Below are 19,933 nucleotides of genomic sequence, written 5' to 3' on the forward strand. Positions count from 1 at the left end.
AACAAAGTTGATGCTTACCAACTGAGGAAGGACTAAGGAAGTTGTGGTGCAGGAATATAATGTAATACTACTGTGCTCAAAGAAACAAAATCAAACATGGTGAATAATACAGAGAAGCTCAGAAAGCCTTACAAACACTGATACAAGGAAACTAAGGTGAGAGAGAGAGAGAGAGGGAGGGAGGGAAAGAGAGAGAGAGAGAGAGGAAGGGAGGGAAAGAGAGAGAGATAGAGAGAGAGACAGACAGACAGACACTGTATAAACCACAACATAAATAAAAAGTATCACTGTTGTACAAATAGAAATTTGCTACTCTTGAACTACATTTACCCAGCATCCTTTTAAGTTAGTGCCATAGGTTGTATCCTCTGATTCCTGTGACCCAATCCCCCCTTCCCCTTCCCCTTCATAATATATCCCTTCATAATCTTTGGGTAATTCCTTGGGCTCCCCTCTGAGGGGTTTTAGCATATCATGCAGCAGCAACTCATGTGACTGATTGTACCTTCTGTTGATAATGAATAATTGCCTGCTTTGATTTTATTTGACTATTGATTGTAATAAGACTTCCCTACTGCTAGATCTGTATTATTTTGTTGCACTGTATTTGATCCTTCTATTTGAACAAATTGCCCTTATAGGACAATTACATATATTACCTCAAAAAAAAAAACTGTATTAGTGACCTATATTGACCTGATGTGCCTTTTATAACATTTTGTACCTTCTGTAAATTTTTTTTCCTTGACTGTATTATTGCTGCTATACCTCCATTGCTTTATCTACCTCATTTGCACTCACACTGAGGATCATGGCAAGTTAAAGAGGAAATGAATCTTATTTTTTGGCAAGTAGCCTCTATATTTTACCTCTGTGATTGTGAAATATATACATTTTTAATACTTTTTCATTATTGTTTTTCTTCCTGCATATGTGATACAGTATTTGAGTTTTTTCTCTCATTTTTTATATTTAAAGCATGTCACCAATATTGAAAAGATTTTTTAAACCATTTTTTTTTCAATAAAATAAGCTAAGATGTCCATTTGCCTAGCATATAGATGCATACTGAAAAAGCTTTGGACTAGTGCAACCTGCCACTAATTTATATGATGAGACTTTTGCTCAATGAATATGTCTGAATCAAGAAAAACGGACTACAAAGGAACATAGAAGTTGACCTGCAAAGTGTCACATGAGCACAAAAGGTAAAAAAAAACAAACCAATCCTATGAGGATTGATGACATTCTGCACAAAGAGCACAAGAACTCGATCATATGTGAGACTCAAGGTTGCAAGCAAGTTGTTTAACATGTGTTAAATGCAGGACTTCCTTGTACTACACTCTCTATCAAGTATATAACATGAATTGTTCTGGCTCCATTATCCTTGAAAGCAAACAAAAGGGTCAAACCAGGGAAGGCTAATTCCCATTTGTTTTGGGATCTAGTCTCTTTTTCTATCTCCTTTAATAATGTGACAACTTACTATAGTCCAGACTGCTAAAATTGGGTTAGTGAGTGATTGTCCTTGCAGGCTTATGGGACATGGATCGCTACAAGAACTTTTTGTGATTTGTAAATTTTTTCTCCTTTTTTGTAGAATTTTTCACATCTTTGATATTCTATATTTTACTCAGAGATTTTTTTTTATTTCTTTGGATTCTTTGATTTTTTGATAATTGATTCATATGCTTTATGACTCAACCATGTATCCCTGTGTTATTCCTATATGTATCCCCATATCCTCCAGGTGTGTGTGTGTGTGTGTGGGGAGATGTGTTATTATCATGGGGGGGGGGGGGGAGGGACTATGTTATTGTTGTGAACTTTGATTTGACTTTGAACCTAATTTGGAACAGAGACTACCTCCCAGAGTCTAGAAGGTGAACATTTTGGAGAACGCACCATGAAGATGCCTGAAGAAAACACACACTGCACTACAAGATCCAGAGTGAATGCTGAGATATGTAGAATTTGAACTATGGGGGATTGAATGCATTTATTTTGAAATGTACACTCTTATGCCAAAGGGGACTGTCCCCAATTGGCTTTTAGTCAATGAATCTAACATTGGTTTTGTTTTTTTATTTCCCTTTATCCCCAAATTATTGTAATTTATCTTTAGAAATTGCAATATTGTATATACTTTTAGTTAAAAATCTTTAGTTTTAAGTTAATTATGTTTGAAATGATTCAATGGAGATTCTGGTCTCCCAAAGGATCATGGGGAGTGCGGGGGTAGGGAATGTGCAAATAGAAATTTGCTATATCTGAACTACATTTACCCAGCATCCTTTTAAGTTATATCCTCATTTTATGTATGGATGCTTGGAAGATAAATTTGGCTGAGATCCACACTGCAGGCTCTTTTTAGAGCTTAGGTTTTTGGTAAAGCACAGCAGGTGTGGGTCTCTCTGGCTCTGTGCTCTGCTCACTTGGCTGAATTAACCCCTTTCTTACTCACATTGTTATTATTAAATCCTATATAATAAATATTTTGAGTATTTATTCATTTTTAATCTCACATCATGAAATAGAATATTGCCAAAAGATAAAGAACAAGTCCAGTCCCAAAGAAGAAACAGGAGACCATGTCTTCCTTTCCCCCAGTCCTCTGCAGAAGGAACAGAATCCATGGATATAGAATCCTGCATTTTTTTTTTGAGGTACTAATTGGTTTTGCTGAATTTTTTCCTCTTCTTCCCTTTTTATTTTAAAAATTCCTTGTTATAAAGGATGGCTCTCTGAGAAAGAAGGGTAATGGGGTATAAAGAGAAATCCAGGAATCACAAAAATAAAAAATATCAATAACAATCTATTTTAGTTAATATGCAAATAAGATATGATGTCATACTCTCTAGATATATAAAATTAAAACTTTAATATATTGGGGGGACAGTTAATAGGAGTCATGTCCTTTCTGCTTTGTAGAGGTCAACATGCAGGGGTGTGAAATTTTCCATTGTATATATCAGCCTTCTTTTATGTACTGAATGACTTTGTTGAGTTTCTTTTTCCTCTTCATGTGCTTTTTATCTTTTTTATTTTGTATAAGAAATAGCCTTCATTTTAAAAAGTAGCGAGATAAAGAAGAAATCTAGGCAATGTAAAGACAAAAGATAGCAATAAAAATCTATTTTTAAAGTCCTTTGACTTTGTCATTTTGATATGGGCTGCTATAGTCTTTTAAAATTTGCTGTAAAAAGGCCTCTTAACGTCCACAGGCAATTTATTTATATTAAAAATTCCTGACAATGAACAACTATAGACTCTCATAACTACACAAGACACCCGTGTTTGGCCTAAGGTGAAAGAAGAGAAAAGATGACGAATTTGCTAGCCAACATTTATCTAGAAAGATAAAATCAAAGATTTTCGATATTTAATCTGGATCTAATGTCTATTAGCTACTTGGATTACATATCTAGAACACAACCTCAGTGTCACAGGCTACTGTGCTAATGGAGTGACCTCTGCTCCAAACAGCACAGGAGCCGGTACAGACCCACAACAGAGGCTATAATCTCCAGTGTGGGCTTCTAAGACATCCTTTTTCTCCAAGAGTCTGCCTCCCTGGAACACCAGGATCTCAACCTGTGGTCCACAGCCTGGCCCAGCCTCTACAGACCGAAGAGAAAATGAATGCCATGCTTTATGCAATGACCTTTCCGAGAAGAGAAGACCTTACATGGTTATATGAGCTACCAAAGTACTGTCAATAGACACTAGTCAGTTGATGGTTTCAGCCACAATCTCATGACAGACTTCCAAAGACAGAAGAGAAAACAGGGGATCATCACAAAGAAGAGGAAGGACGAAAGAGGAGGAGGAGGAGGAGGAGGACTCTCAACACTAGAACTGAGAGGAGGCGAGGCTGCTCAAATTTCTTTGGAGTCAGGAGAGCTGGACTCAAGTTGTGTTTCTGGCCTATATCAGTGAAGTGTCCACAAGCAAATCATTCACCACTTAGAGGCATTTATGAATATATGCACTAGGATAATGAAGACAAGCTCTCACTCTACTCTCTCTGCTATAGCTTCACTAGCATTTCCCAAAAAACTACCCAGACCTAAGAAGGCATTATTCTTTCCATGTGCATAGTCCAGAGGGGAGGCCCGGAGAAGTAGTCTAATAAAGGACTCACCAGAACAGAATATATATGCAAACATCGATAAACAGGAGAAAAGTCCACCAGTTCCTGGGCCCCAGGCACCTGTAAATAAAACCAAGAGGAAAATTAGCAACACCCAACCATGAATGGTGAGAGCCCATGTTCACTCCCAATGTTTCACGATAAATCCTGCATCTCCTACAGAGGATGACAGTGTTCTATACAGCCGTCGTATTTAATCACAGGCTAATTTGACTTGACCATCATAGACAGTGTCCAGAACACAGTTCAACCAAATGGAAGGTTTCCTTATATACATCACTGCAACAGAAGTGATTTCTTTTCCTCTTATCCTCAGTTCCCCTTTACTTCTATCATTCATCATGCTCTTTGACACTAGTTATTCCCACGTGGGCTTTTCTTCCCAAAGAGGCAAGAAACTTCCTAAGGGCAGAAATATAGTCCATACTTCTTGGTTCTCTAATGTGAAGTCACCAGAGCCTCCATGTGCCCCTGTGTGCAGAGGCACCATGCTATGTCAGGCCCTGCAACATGGTGAAGCCTCCTAATGAGATACCTAAGCATTCAACAGAAAGAAGGAAGTAAATGAAGAATTTCCATGGTTCACACTAAATTAGACTGGGGAGTATGTAGCTGATTGGACAATCCAGAGGCATGATCCATCAGTACACACACTCTGCACTGAAGGCAGAAGGGGAGAGACCACAGTGCTCTTCATGATCCCAAGATTCTCCTTGTAACTAAGGCCCAGCCTACAAACATGTTTTCAGTAATATGCTATAGCCATGTTGGCGAGCCTATAGCACACGTGCCAGAGCCTATCAAAAGGGGCTGCTCCCCTTCCTCGCTCCATGCATGCCTGAGGACATTTCTCACATTACCCATCTCAACCATCCCTCTCCACAGCAGCCCAATAGGAGTGTGTCCTCTCTCCCCTGTCTGGGATAAGGCTTACCTTGTGTGAGAGTTGCAATTTGGGCAATGGGTCTCTAAAAGTTTTGCCATCACTACTCTACAGCTTCAAGTGATAGACTACCAGTCTCCAAAGAATTCAAGTTAAAAGTTAACCAAAGCCCAGTGGAGAAGGAAGTGAAGGAAGGCCTAGTTGAGCACCCTGATTCACACAGCTTAAGAATCTGTCACTGGAGGGAGAATCCAAATTGGATAATGAGAGTCACTGAATTAACAAAGTTGATCTCCAGCTACAAGAAAGAATTTCAGATTTCCAGCCCATGAGAGGGACCACCTATCATATCTGAGCCAAGAAAAGAACAAACTACAAGAATAGCAATGAAGTCAGGCAAGGCCAGGGAGGAAGGGATTGTTCTGACTGGAATGAAAAATAGCACACCACAGTCATGCCTCCTAAGTTCCTTTCTAAAATAAAATATGGAATTCTCTGGACTCTTAGGTCAAGAGAATGGCAGCAGATGGCCAGGAAAGGGATAAGCAAATGAGGATTTGGGCAATATCACCTTGCTGTAGTTTAGATCAGACCACATCAACCTAGCAAACTGGTGATTTACAACACATTAATCTCTGAAGGTAAAGTCATAGCTAGTCAATTAATTGTAGTAGAACTAGCCCATTCTGGAGGGTAGAGGATGAGCTAATTGGTCAGTTCTTAGGTTACCATGGAATCAGGACTTTGTAGGTAGGATAGGTCAGCATGACTTTCTGTCAAAATAGAGCATTATGCCAAGAAGAGTCTCAGAAAATGATTATAAATCAAATTTCTGAAAAGAAACAACATGGCAGTAACATTAAAAGACATTAACTTGAACATCACGCTTAGAAATAGTACCTAGACAAAGCAAACAAAAAGTATCTAAAGACTAGAAGCAAGGAGAAAGACTGTTTCCAGGTTAGGCATAAATGTCCCATTATTGTGGACAAAATGCAACCTCCAGAGTTAGTCTCCAGAACCTCAATTCTATCCCTAAACTGGAGGTCCTGGCACCTGACTTGTCAACTTCAAGGAATGGTGAGACTGAAATGAAAAAAAGAAAAAAACAATGTAAAAATGCTGCAAGAAAAGAAAGATTCATTGGTCATAGGCCAGGGGCTGGAACAAACCTTAGAAACTCATTTAATTGGACTTCCTCATTTTACATATAAGAAAACTGAGGCTAGTTAAGAAGAACTGTCCAAGGTCACACAAGTAAAAAATGGCAGGACCAGAATTCAAATTTGGGTCCTGTGACCCACAAGTTCCACTCTCACTAGGATACCGTGATGCTCCTTGCTTCTAAAAGCACTATTTTTATATAAATGGCAAGCATTTAGTGGTTTCTCTTTTACATCTAACCAGGTTCATTTGTTCCCATGGACTTAACTCACATTTCTGTGCAAAGATTAAAAAAAAAAGACCCTGCCCTCAGGGAGCTTACAATCTAATAGGGGAGACATGCAAACAAATATATGCAAAGTGAGCTCTATACCAGATAAATAGGAATTAATTAACAGAGAAAAGACCCTAGAATTAAGAGGGGTTGGAAGTTTCTAATAAGGGATAGGATTTTTGTTGGGACTTAAAGGAAGCCAGGGAAATCAGTAGTCTGGGATGAGAATGGAGACTATTCCAGGCATAGGGGACAGCCAGAGGGAATGCCTGGAGCTGAGACAAAGACAGTCTGGTTGGTGGAATACCCAGGAGGCCAATGTACATATGTCAGAGTACATATCAGGAGATTAAGGCAGAAGACTGGAAAGGTAGCAAACTTAGAACATTTGTGCCTTTTTCTCCAACTTCATTCTTCTTAACTTCTCTGTCGCCTTTGACACTTTCAATAACTCTCTTGGTATTCTCTTGAGGTTTTCATTATACTGCTCTCTCCTGGTCTCTTCCTACCTATCTGACCACTCCTGCTCAGTACCCTTTGAAGGTACTTCATCTACTTTAAACAGACTAACTGTGGTTGTCCCCCAAGTATCTGTCCTTGGCCCTTTTCTCTCCTTTTTCTATATTATCTGGCTTGGTGATCTCATCAGTTACCAGGGGTTCAATGATCATTCTTATGTTGTTTAGATGATGTCTCCCTTGATTAAATTGTGAACTCCTGGAGAACAGGAACTGGTTTGTGATTGGTTTTGGGGGGAGGCTGAGGGAGTTGCCTTTCTTTCCAGTGCTTAAGATGGTGACTGGCAGAGTTGCTTAATAAATGCTCACTGATTGCTCTCCCATAGAGATAGACTTTCCATATCCAATCTGTTGCCATATCTTGCTTCTATATCCATAACATTTCATGTACATGCTCTTCTCTACACTTATCCAGCCATCCATCACCTTGGTGCAAGTCCTCATCACCTCATGCCTAGACTGCTATAATAGCCTTCTGTCTGTAAGTAGAAAATCATCAGCAAGTATCATCTGTAATGGAGATAAGTTAAAAGACTTCCCAATAAGATCAGGGATGGACAAAGGATGTCCATTATCACCACTATTTCATATTATACTAGAAACACTAGTTTTAGTAATAAGAGAAGGAAAAGAAGTGAAGAAATTAAAGTAGGCAATGAGGAAACTAAAGATTACCTTTTGCAGATGACATGACAGTATATTTGGAGAATCCTAGAGATCAACTAAAAAAACTAGTTGCAGGGTACAAAATAAATCCACATAAACCATCAGCACTTCTATATATTACCAACAAAGTTCAGCAGCAAGAGATTGAAAGAAATTCCATTTAAAATAAGTCTAGACAATATAAAATACATGGGAATCTACTCACCAAGACAAAAACCAGAATTATATGAACATGATTACAAAACACTTTTCACACAAATAAAGTCAGATATAAACAATTGGAAAAAATTAATTGCTCATGGATAAGTCGAGCTATATAATAAAAATGATAATTCTTCCTAAATTAATTTATTTATTCAGTGCCACACCAATTAAACTACCAAGTAATTATTTTATAGAACTAGAAAAATAACATCAAAATTCATCAGGAAAAACAAAAGATCAAAAATATCAAGGGAATTAATGAAAAAAAAACAAACAAACAAACCATGAAGGATGGTAGCCTAGCAGTAGCAGATCTCAAATCATGCTATAAACCAGTAATCATCAGAACAGTCTGGTACTACTTAAGAAACAGAATGATGGATCAATGGAATAGATTAGATATACAATATACAGGAGTAAATGACTTTAGCAACCTAGTGTTTGCTAGGCCCCAAAACTTCAGCTCTGGGGATAAGAACTCATTACTTAAAAATGGCTGGGGAAACTAGAAAACAGTATGGCAGAAACTAGGTACAGCTCAATCTTACATCATATAGCAAGATATGATCAAAATGGATATATGAATGGGTATATATCATAAAGGGTGATGCCATAAGTAAATTAGAGGAATAATAGTTTGCCTGGAAATCCCCCCCCTCCATGGAGAAGGGAAGAATTTATGACCAAACAAGAGAGAGAACATTACCAGATAGAAAATGAATATTTTACTATATTAAATTTAAAAGTTTTTAAATAAAACAAAACTCATGTAACCAAGATTATAAGGGACACAACAAAATGGGAAAAATTTTACAGCAAATTTCTCAAATATACAGAAAACTGAGTCAAATTTAAATCATTATCCAATTGATAAATGTCAACAGATATAAATAGGTAGTTTTTGGATAAAGCAATCAAAGCGATCAATAATCATACAAAAATCTGTTCTAAATCCCTCTAAATCAGAGAAAATTAAAACCACTCTAAGGTGACACCTCACACCTATCAGATTGGCCAATACGACAGTAAAGAGAAATGATAAATGTTGGAAAGGGTGTGAAAAAACTAGGACACTAATGCATTTTTGGTGGAGTTGTGAACTGAGCCGGGGGGGGGCTCAAGTGTATCCCAAAGATATCCTAACTTCATTTATCTTCACCTAAACATTCTGCACTCCCCTACTTCCCCCAGTTCCCTCACATGTGAGGGAATATTAAGTATATTTTCACATGAGAATATTTTCTTCAAATAGAGTTCTACCACCCCTCAACTCTGTCCTGATCTTTTACTACCCTTTGTCTTTTAAATAAAGTATAGCATTCCAGAGTGGAACTTTGCTTATAAATTTCATCTTCCCCAAACCCCAATGACACCTTAGAGATCAAATATGCCTCTCAGTATGAGATCTTTAGTTCCCCTTACTTGTAACATATAATTTGTATGTAAGCTTCCTTCACAAAAAAAGGTTAATACTGGTGTTTCACCCATTCTCGAGTTGAAATCATGCTCATAGCTTTAATGTGAGAGTAAAACAGCAAATTTCCCTTGGATTTTGTGGGGACTCAAATTCAAAAGTCACCTTCTCCCCTACCTCATAGAGAAGACAGAAACAGAGTAATATATAGCAGTGAGCTAAAATTTCAATATTCTGCTTTGGAATAAACTAACATTAATGACTAATGGAATTATGAGAGGAAAATAATTTTTCCCAGAGTCTGCTTTCAAGGTAGTTTAAAATTAAACCTGACAGTACAAAATGTCTCAATGCAGCTGACCCCATCAAATTTAAATAATTCTTTAGTCATCGGGAGGCCACAGTGTTTGTTCTGTTTCTTCTTAGACTCTTCAAAGGTACAGTTTACAAGTTTTTCATCTTTGTATCCTCAGTACTTAGTATAAAGCCTTGTACATAATGGGTCTTTAGGAAATGTCTATTTAATGGGATTGAATCCGTCCCAGGGAGGACAGGAGCTGCCTTTTGCTTATTTCTGTATCTGCAATGTTTAGCACAGTCCCTGAGAGGATACACATACCTGAGCTGCAAAGAGGGGAAAGCACTGAGAAGCAGGGGCATGTTTAAATTCAATCCTTCATTAACTCCCTGCCACCAATTTTCTGGTGTCTTTCTGGAAGTCATTTGCCATCTGGACCCCCTTATGGAGGAAGGATGACAAAGGAATAATGGATGTGGCTATCCTCAGAGGGGTGCTATGTGGATAAAGTATGTAAAACATGCTTTGGGGCAAAAGTGTTCTCTCTCTGCCTCTACTTATGAGAAAGAATTGCTTACCCCAACTGAAAGGCAGAGATCAACACACACACAATACGTGAAGGAATGCCACATGTTTAGAAGGGCAGGAAATGGGCTTTCAAAAAGCTAAATGTGAAAAGAAAGGGGGTAGGGGAAGCCCTGGAACAACCCAATGAAGAATATTCAACAGAACTGAAGTTGTAAGCTTTAAAAAGTTTCCCCTGACACAAATCAAGAGGCATGTCTTAACATCTACATTTTACTGTCTGATTTGAGATATTGTCTTATATTCTGTATTGGCTATTTATTCCCCAAAGTTTCAAACAATGATTCAAGCAGATTTAGGCTTGGCTAGGGGCACAGGGAGGCGCCCCAGGATACGTCCTTAAACTAACAATGACAGTCTTGAATGGTTTCTGTCTCCTAACAAAGCCATAACTCCACCTTTATCAGCTTCATCTAATTGTTCCTTCCCAACCTAAATAACACAGACTGCATTTTACACAGATCCATCTTGACAATTCATTATCAGTCGAAGCTCCCCCAATTATAAGAGAACCTTTGTGGTAGGGCATTGTCATTTCCTGTCAGAGGACTTTCTTCTCCCCTAAGATACAAAAATGTGATTAAAATAGTTAAGCATTTCCTCTGTCCAGAGTCAGGAACTCAAGATATTAAGCTACGAGAGGCTGGCGGCTCTTCCTTAAGCTTCAAGCAGGTTCGGGAAAAGACTAAGAACATTTGTCCTGCACACTGGTGTCCATAACTTAATTCGGACAGGAAACTCAAACTTCAGCCTTTTTTACCTACTTGTTTTTCCTTAAGCATCCAAATGAAATGCCGGGCTATTTAAGTGCTCATTTCATCACCAAGGACAGCAACTGCCAGCCCCTTCAAAATACAGGCAGTAAGGAGGCCATTTTAAACCTATTTGCCCTCAAGGAGGAACAATGGAGGATCTGAATCCTCAGAGGTCCTAGGCCAAAACACAGCCCTCCCATAAGTTACATGAAAAGGGGCAGAGGGAGAACATGGAAGAGAACTTGGCTGTTTTGAAACATGACAGGGAAAAAGAATTCGAATCACGGGGGGAGGGGGAGGGGGTGGGGGCTGGGGGGGCGCCCTTCTGCTTTTCACACCACTGTCAGGCCCCTGTTTGGCCCACCACCCAAAACTCTCTGCCATTCTCCTCATCTGTGATCTGCAGGGAAATGTCGCCTGGACTCACTACTGAATGAAACTCTACCCTCCTGCGTTCTCCCCATCTAAGTCACCCGGAATCCTGGGCTACCTCCCTTCACCTTCTCTGCCTGATCCCTCCGCTCCATCCACCTCGACAGCGTCAGGGCACTGGGCTGCCTCACACTTCCTCTCTCAAGCAGGCCACAGAAACCTCACTGCTCCCCTGGACTTGTCACACTGGAAATGCTCTCCACTCAGGAGGCTTCTTTCTCGGATTAGCTGCTTCCTTCTGAAAGCTGCATTTTCCTTTGTACACCCAAACCAGGCGCCATCCCTGATGCTCCAACCCTTCTCCATGAGGCCTTATTAGCACAGGCACTCTCCTCTCTCCCCCCAGTCAGCTCTTGCCCCTTGGGAATGGAAGCTCCCCCAGGATCAGGCCTGGCCTTCTCTCTGCTTGGGTGTGGGAACCTAGCACAGAGTAAGGTCTTAATCAATGCTGATGGGCCTGTCTTACTCTGACTGCATTTCCACAAAGTCCTCTGGAAATTCAGATCTCAAGTTAACACACTTGGCCATCTCCTTACACCTTCCTGTGCTTACCAGGCCTGGCTTCCCCTCCCCAAACGTGACCTCCTTGCCCATGCTTTTTCCATCCTGATGGCATCTCCTTCTCACCTCCCCAGCTCACAGGTCCCGGAAGAAGACGAGCACATCTCCTTGTTCCTCACCACCAGTCAGATGCTTGCTTCTCTGCCACTCATGGGCAGCCCCTTCCTCTCTAAGGCTCATGGGATCCAAAGAGGTCAACCAGTCCAAATGGCACTGACCAGTCTCCAGGGTCTCCTTTCTCCTTTTCAATGAGCACAGTGCCTAGCTCACAGACTTCTTTCCTACACTAACTGCTGCCATTATCCCCTGGATTACTGCAAAATCCAATTTCTCCTCACTTCAGTCCATCTCCATTCAACCACTAAAGTGATTTTCCTAAAGCCCTGGTCTGCAGGAACTCCCCATCTCCACCTGGATGGAATACTGAATCTTCTATTTGGCCTTCACAGTCCTTCAACACCTGTCCCCCCGCCCCCACCTCTCCAGTCTTCTTTTTCCTCACTCCCAACCACTGGCCCCCAAACAAGATGCTCCATCTCTTGGCTCCAAGCATTTCCCAACTAAAATGCCACCTTCTCCAAGAAGCCTCCCTAGCCCCTTGTAATTCCGCTGCCTTCCCTCTGTTCATGTCCTCCCGTTCACCTTGTCTAGAGCCTGCTCTGTGCATGCTTGTTTGCACACTGTCTCCCCAATGAGAGTGGAAGCTCCTTGAGGACAAGGTATATTGTTTGCCCCTTTTATCCCCTGGGCTTAGCACACAGCAGGTGTTCAATGTGTACCTAATGACTGACTGACACCAGAGGGCTTCAACAAATGTGTGAATCTTCCCCTTAAACAGTTTACACTCCCACTTCTTCAATCTAGTCCACACTATGGCCTCCTTGTCCACCCACCTTCAGCAAAATACAGTTGGGCACACCCTTGACCTTGCCATCGCTCACAAAGTAGTTTTCTTCTTCCATGACCAGCAACCCTGAAATTACATCTCTCTTCTCATTTCACCTCTTCCTAAACTTTACTTCTCTGAAATTTCTTCTCCTTCTCCTCCTCCTTTTCTCCTCCTATTCCTCCTCCTCCTCCTCTTCATCTTCATCATCTTCATCATCATCATCACCATCACCATCATCATCCTCGTTGTCATCATCACCTCTAACTCTTCCAGCCCTCACCATAATTGCTCTGGAAATGCTCTCCCGCCTTACCAATCTGGATTTTATATTAAACCAGTTTAATTCCACACTACACCCAACTCTCAAATCCCATGGAACTGTATCCCATTGGCGCTTATGCTTTACCTACCTCCAAAGTGGCATCGCTCCCACCATCAAGCATCCTCCACCTCCCTTTCACATACTGCTGAATGTAGGTAGACAGAGTTATGCAACTACGCCAACCAAATCTACTGTATTCATGTTATCCAATTTCAACTGGAGCAAGGACATATTTCCACACTTCCTCATTCAATTCTCTACCCCATTCTCACAAAGGTTATTCCAAATCCCCTCTTTTCTAAGTTTCATATACGCCCCTACACTCCATCCTCTCAACTGATGACCTTTCCTTATATGTTACTAGCAACAAAAATCATTTGTTGTGGGTTATTGCTTTTCTCCTTTTCTAAACCTCATGATACCCTCTCAGGCTTTACTCAGATTTCTAATAAAGAGGAGCCCTTTAACTTTGTCAAGGACAAACCTTCAACATGTACCTTTGATACAATTCCATTTTTTAAGCACAGTATCCTCTCAGTTCCCTTCTCACTACAAATTTAAATATCTCCCCCTGCTGTTTTCTTCTTTGATGTCTATAAGCATACCCTAGCCTTGCCCATTCTTTAAAAAACTTTCAGAGGATTCATCTCTGCTAGTTATCACTCTAAATCACTTTGCTATTCTCAGCTAAACTCCTTGAGAAAGATGTCTATACTGCTTCTACCTTTTCTCCTCTGACTTGATCCTAAACCCCTTGCAATCTAGGTTCTGACTTTATTATTTAACTGAAATGGCTATCTTCAAAGTTTCCAATGAATCCCATTTCCCCAATACTCATCCTTCCTGATCTCTGCATCATGGGACACTGATGACCAGTCTAGTGGATACTCTCTTCCCTCTGGCTTTTCATGACTCTGCATTCTCTTTGTTCTCTTCTTAACTGACCACTTGTTCTTAGTCTCCTTGCTAGATCTATGTCATGTCCACTAACTATGAGTGTGCCAAGGCTCTGTCCTACCTTCTCCTCTCTCCATATATACTATCTCACTTGGTGATATCATCACACCTCTGATGGATCCAATTATAATTTTTATACAAATGATTCTGAAATCTGCTCAGCCCTAGTCTTTCTCCAAATCCAAACCACAAATTCCCAATGGACATTTTAAATTTGATGTATCATAAGGACCTTAAACTCAACATTTTAAAAACAATACTCATTATCCTTCCTCCTAAATCTATCCATCTTCCAGACTTCCCTATTAACTACTGAAGAAACCACTAATTCTCTAATCACTCACATTTCAACAGCTGTATTATCGTCAACTCACCACTGGCATTCACTTGATACATCATGTCACTTACCAAATCTTTGCATGTCTTTACACAATTCTCATTTATGTCCTCTTCTCTCTACACATAAAGCGACCATCCTAGTTCAGGCCCTCCTGGCCTCTTACCTCATTAGGCTCTATAACTTGAACCTTTAACGATCTATCTTCTAAGACTGTGTATGTGGAAAAGTCTACCTAAGAGGTGAAGGGATTTGCCCAAGGACATGTAGGCTACATTTTTAACCACTAAAGTCAACGTTCTTAGGATTATAAAATGCAGGGAAAGGTAGAGACTGGGTCATATTTCCTAACCAACTATCACCAAAAAGTGATGGGGCTAAGAACATTGGGAGTCGCAGCACCCCAAGACTAGAAATCCTGTTGCTTCCTGCCTGGCTCTCAAACCATCATCTTCTGTGCAAAGGGGGCAGGCCACCCCTATCAACCTCTGACTAACTGCTATACATAGCATATAAGGACCAGTATGGTGGGAGCAACCAGGCGCCCTTTGACAGAGGCAGCATGGGCCAAGCAAGTCCAACCACTCCCCACCACCTTGACAACCTCTCTTCTGACCATGATGGAAATAGTCACAATCCTTGAGCCCAAGAGCCTTGGGAGGGATAATGCTTCCAGTCAGTGTCTACAGTCATCACCCTGGGGAAGCAACCCTTGTGGAGATACAGTCAGGCAATTGCTTCTCCTGGATTGCTACTTCAGGAGAATGTACAAAAAAGTACTCACCACTCAAGAGCCGAGCACTTTCTACACCATTTCTTGGTGTCCATCAAAGGCAAAAACATTGAAATGGAATGTAATCTAAAACTAAAAAGTTTTTTCAAAGGTGAAAAAGCAATAGTACCAAGAGTTCCAGAAACCAACCGACCTAGAATACAATAAATATTTTAAAGCTGCTGTTATCTTTCTTTAGAAATATTCCTCACATCCCATATCAGAAATTGAAATCCATCAAGCCATCAAAGAACTTCCTAAGAAAAAATCCCCAGGGCCTGATGGATTCACCTCTGAATTCTATCAGACATTCAGAGAACAGTTAACCCCAATACTATACAAACTATTTGACATAATAAGCAAAGAGGGAGTTCTACCAAACTCCTTTTACGACACAAACATGGTACTGATTCCAAAACCAGGCAGGTTAAAAACAGAGAAAGAAAACTATAGGCCAATCTCCCTAATGAATATAGATGCAAAAATCTTAAATAGGATACTAGCAAAAAGACTCCAGCAAGTGATCAGAAGGATCATTCACCATGATCAAGTAGGATTCATACCAGGGATGCAGGGCTGGTTCAACATTAGGAAAACCATCCACATAATTGACCACATCAACAAGCAAACTAGCAAGAACCACATGATTATCTCAATAGATGCAGAAAAAGCCTTTGATAAAATACAACACCCATTCCTATTAAAAACACTAGAAAGCATAGGAATAGAAGGACCTTTCCTAAAAATAATAAACAGTATATATCTAAAACCAACAGCTAATATCATCTGCAATGGGGATAAACTAGATGCATTCCCAATAAGATCAGGAGTGAAACAAGGATGCCCATTATCACCTCTACTATTTGACATTGTACTAGAAACACTAGCAGTAGCAATTAGAGAAGATAAAGAAATTGAAGGCATCAAAATAGGCAAGGAGGAGACCAAGTTATCACTCTTTGCGGATGACATGATGGTCTACTTAAAGAATCCTAGAGATTCAACCAAAAAGCTAATTGAAATAATCAACAACTTTAGCAAAGTTGCAGGATACAAAATAAACCCACATAAATCATCAGCTTTTCTATATATCTCCAACACAGCTCAGCAGCAAGAACTAGAAAGAGAAATCCCATTCAAAATCACCTTAGACAAAATAAAATACCTAGGAATCTATCTCCCAAGACAAACACAGGAACTATATGAACACAACTACAAAACACTCGCCACACAACTAAAACTAGACCTGAACAAATGGAAAAACATTAACTGCTCATGGATAGGACGAGCCAATATAATAAAAATGACCATCCTACCCAAACTTATTTATCTATTTAGTGCCATACCCATTGAACTACCAAAATACTTCTTCACTGATTTAGAAAAAACCATAACAAAGTTCATTTGGAAGAACAAAAGATCAAGGATATCCAGGGAAATATTGGAATAACAAAGGATCAAGGATATCCAGGGAAATAATGAAAAAAAAACACATACGATGGGGGCCTTGCAGTCCCTGACCTAAAACTATATTACAAAGCAGCAGTCATCAAAACAATTTGGTACTGGCTAAGAAACAGAAAGGAAGATCAGTGGAATAGACTGGGGGAAAGCGACCTCAGCAAGACAGTATACGATAAACCCAAAGATCCCAGCTTTTGGGACAAAAATCCACTATTCGATAAAAACTGCTGGGAAAATTGGAAGACAGTGTGGGAGAGACTAGGAATAGATCAACACCTCACACCCTACACCAAGATAAATTCAAAATGGGTGAGTGACTTAAACATAAAGAAGGAAACCATAAGTAAATTGGGTAAACACAGAATAGTATACATGTCAGACCTTTGGGAGGGGAAAGGCTTTAAAACCAAGCAAGATATAGAAAGAATCACAAAATGTAAAATAAATAATTTTGACTACATCAAACTAAAAAGCTTTTGTACAAACAAAACCAATATAACTAAAATCAGAAGGGAAACAACAAATTGGGAAAAAATCTTCATAGAAACCTCTGACAAAGGTTTAATTACTCATATTTATAATGAGCTAAATCAATTGTACAAAAAATCAAGCCATTCTCCAATTGATAAATGGGCAAGGGACATGGATAGGCAGTTCTCAGATAAAGAAATCAAAACTATTAACAAGCACATGAAGAAGTGCTCTACATCTCTTATAATCAGAGAGATGCAAATCAAAACAACTCTGAGGTATCACCTCACACCTAGCAGATTGGCTAACATTACAGCAAAGGAAAGTAATGAATGCTGGAGGGGATGTGGCAAAGTAGGGACATTGATTCATTGCTGGTGGAGTTGTGAATTGATCCAACCATTCTGGAGGGCAATTTGGAGCTATGCCCAAAGGGCGACAAAAGAATATCTACCCTTTGACCCAGCCATAGCACTGCTGGGTCTGTACCCCAAAGAGATAATGGACAAAAAGACTTGTACAAAAATATTCATAGCTGCGCTCTTTGTGGTGGCCCAAAACTGGAAAACGAGGGGATGCCCATCAATTGGGGAATGGCTGAACAAACTGTGGTATATGTTGGTGATGGAGTACTATTGTGCTAAAAGGAATAATAAAGTGGAGAAGTTCCATGGAGACTGGAACAACCTCCAGGAAGTGATGCAGAGCGAGAGGAGCAGAACCAGGAGAACATTGTACACAGAGACTGATACACTGTGGTATAATCGAACGTAATGGACTTCTCCATTAGTGGCGGTGTAATGTCCCTGAACAACTTGCAGGGATCCAGGAGAAAAAAACACCATTCATAAGGAAAGGATAAACTATGGGAGTGGAAACACCGAGGAAAAGCAACTGCCTGAATACAGAGGTTGAGGGGACATGACAGAGGACAGACTCTAAATGAACACTCTAGTGCAAATACTATCAACATGGCAATGGGTTCAAATCAAGAAAACATCTAATGCCCAGTGGACTTACGCGTCGGCTATGGGGGGTGGGGGGGAGGAAAAGAAAATGATCTTTAACGAATAATGCTTGGAAATGATCAAATAAAATATATTTTTAAAAAAAAGAAAAAAAAAGAAATATTCCTCACAATGGGTGAGACTTCCCCCTCTCAACCACACCAACCATCAAGGGGCCAAAAAGAGGAAATGAGACCCTAGCAATGAGGAGAACTGGCAAGAAAATGAATCAATACACTGGCATCCTGGCGAATGGTCTTCCATGTCTCATCAGACAAGATTTATAGGAAAACCAAGAGGATTCCAAGGAGAAAAGGAAAATTGATAGATACTGAATTGTCAAGAATACAAATTATGGTTCAATTAAGATAAATCTCACAAAATTCTAGTACCTAAAACCTGTGATGTATTCACAGTCACTAACCACTATCCATGTTTCACAAACTATGCCACTCTTAAAATAGTAAAAGAGGAAACAAATGTGGGAAGTCAGTGGTTGATCCCATCTGAGTAGAATTTAAGAAAGATTTACATAGGAAAAGATATTAATGAGACTTGGGGCTTTTTTAAAGAACTGTTATTGTTTTAAATGGATAATCTAGGATTTTTCAAAATATATTTTTTATTTTCCCAATTACATATAATAACAATTTTCATCATACATTTTCTGAATTTGTAAGATCCAAATTGTCTCCCTTCATCACCCTTCTCAGAGATGATAAGCAATATGACCTGAATTATATATGTGTTATTATGCAAAACATACTTCCATATTATTCATTGTTGTAAAAGAATACTCATTTAAAACCAAAACCCCCAAATAAATTAAAGTTAAAAAATCATATGTTTTCATCTGTCTCTGACTCCAACAGTTCTTTCTCTGCAGCTTCACAGCATTCTTTCAAGTCCTTCAGAATTTTCCAGGATCACTGTATTGCTGACAGTAGCTAATTCTTTCACAGCTGATTATCATACAATATTGCTATTATTGTATACAATGCTTAATGTGGAATTTTTTCAGCTATAGTTTTTTTTTAAAAAAACAAGAATAAAAAAAGAATAAAAGGTAAAAAGTTCTTTTTGCCACCAAGGTAGATCTTTAACTCATACAGTTTACTTATACATGAAGACAAAGAAGAATTATGATACTTTTGTAAGGAAGTTAATTTACTATAGCCTAAATATCAAAGAGCCAGTGGTCAAATTCCCGGTGCACTGACTGGGAATCTGAAGGAGGTAAGAACAGAAAGTGTTCTCCATTCAATAGCACAGAAGAAATTCATTAGGAGACACATGCCTATTTGGCTAAAGCATATGGAACGCAAGACCCATTAGCTTGCTCTTGCCTGACTCTTCCTGCTCCCAGAACACACACATCACCATCATTCTTTCAACATCCTTTGGGGTATTTATTCTTTTCATAAGAAACCTTTCAAAGCCCCTGGTTTGGCATAAAGAGTATGATAAAGGCTTTTCTGAAATCTAGGTCCGGTCCATTATTCACTGGTGATTTGAGGCACTTTCCACATTGAAAAGACTTTGGATTACCAGTTCATCCAAAAACATTCTGGGGAGAAATGAAAACAGACTCAGGGTCCATTTCAAAGCATTAGCCAGAATCTCAGGCTATTAAAATGTACCAGACATTCTTCTGTAAAAAGAAAAAAAAAATCTCATTACCTGAAAGGGCATCCTCTTTGCATTAGGAGATCTGTCTATATTATGTTTAGAAGCCAGAAAACACCTGACAAATATCACCCCACAGCAGTGGGATTCTCTTAAATCTTTTGTTCCAAGACTTAGC

General features: G+C 39.5%; 1 protein-coding gene across 1 annotated transcript in view; it reads right to left on the reverse strand.

The window, feature by feature from the left end:
* Positions 1 to 19,933, reverse strand: part of EXOC6B (exocyst complex component 6B) — a 468,443-nt gene that overhangs the window by 204,777 nt on the left and 243,733 nt on the right. The window contains exon 8 of the mRNA XM_056814064.1: positions 4,148 to 4,216. Within this exon, the coding sequence (XP_056670042.1) occupies positions 4,148 to 4,216 (69 nt within the window). The remainder of the gene's footprint in view (positions 1 to 4,147; positions 4,217 to 19,933) is intronic.

The sequence above is a fragment of the Monodelphis domestica genome, chromosome 1 (genome assembly GCF_027887165.1).
Source record: "Monodelphis domestica isolate mMonDom1 chromosome 1, mMonDom1.pri, whole genome shotgun sequence".
In the NCBI taxonomy this organism is placed as follows: Eukaryota; Metazoa; Chordata; class Mammalia; order Didelphimorphia; family Didelphidae; genus Monodelphis; species Monodelphis domestica.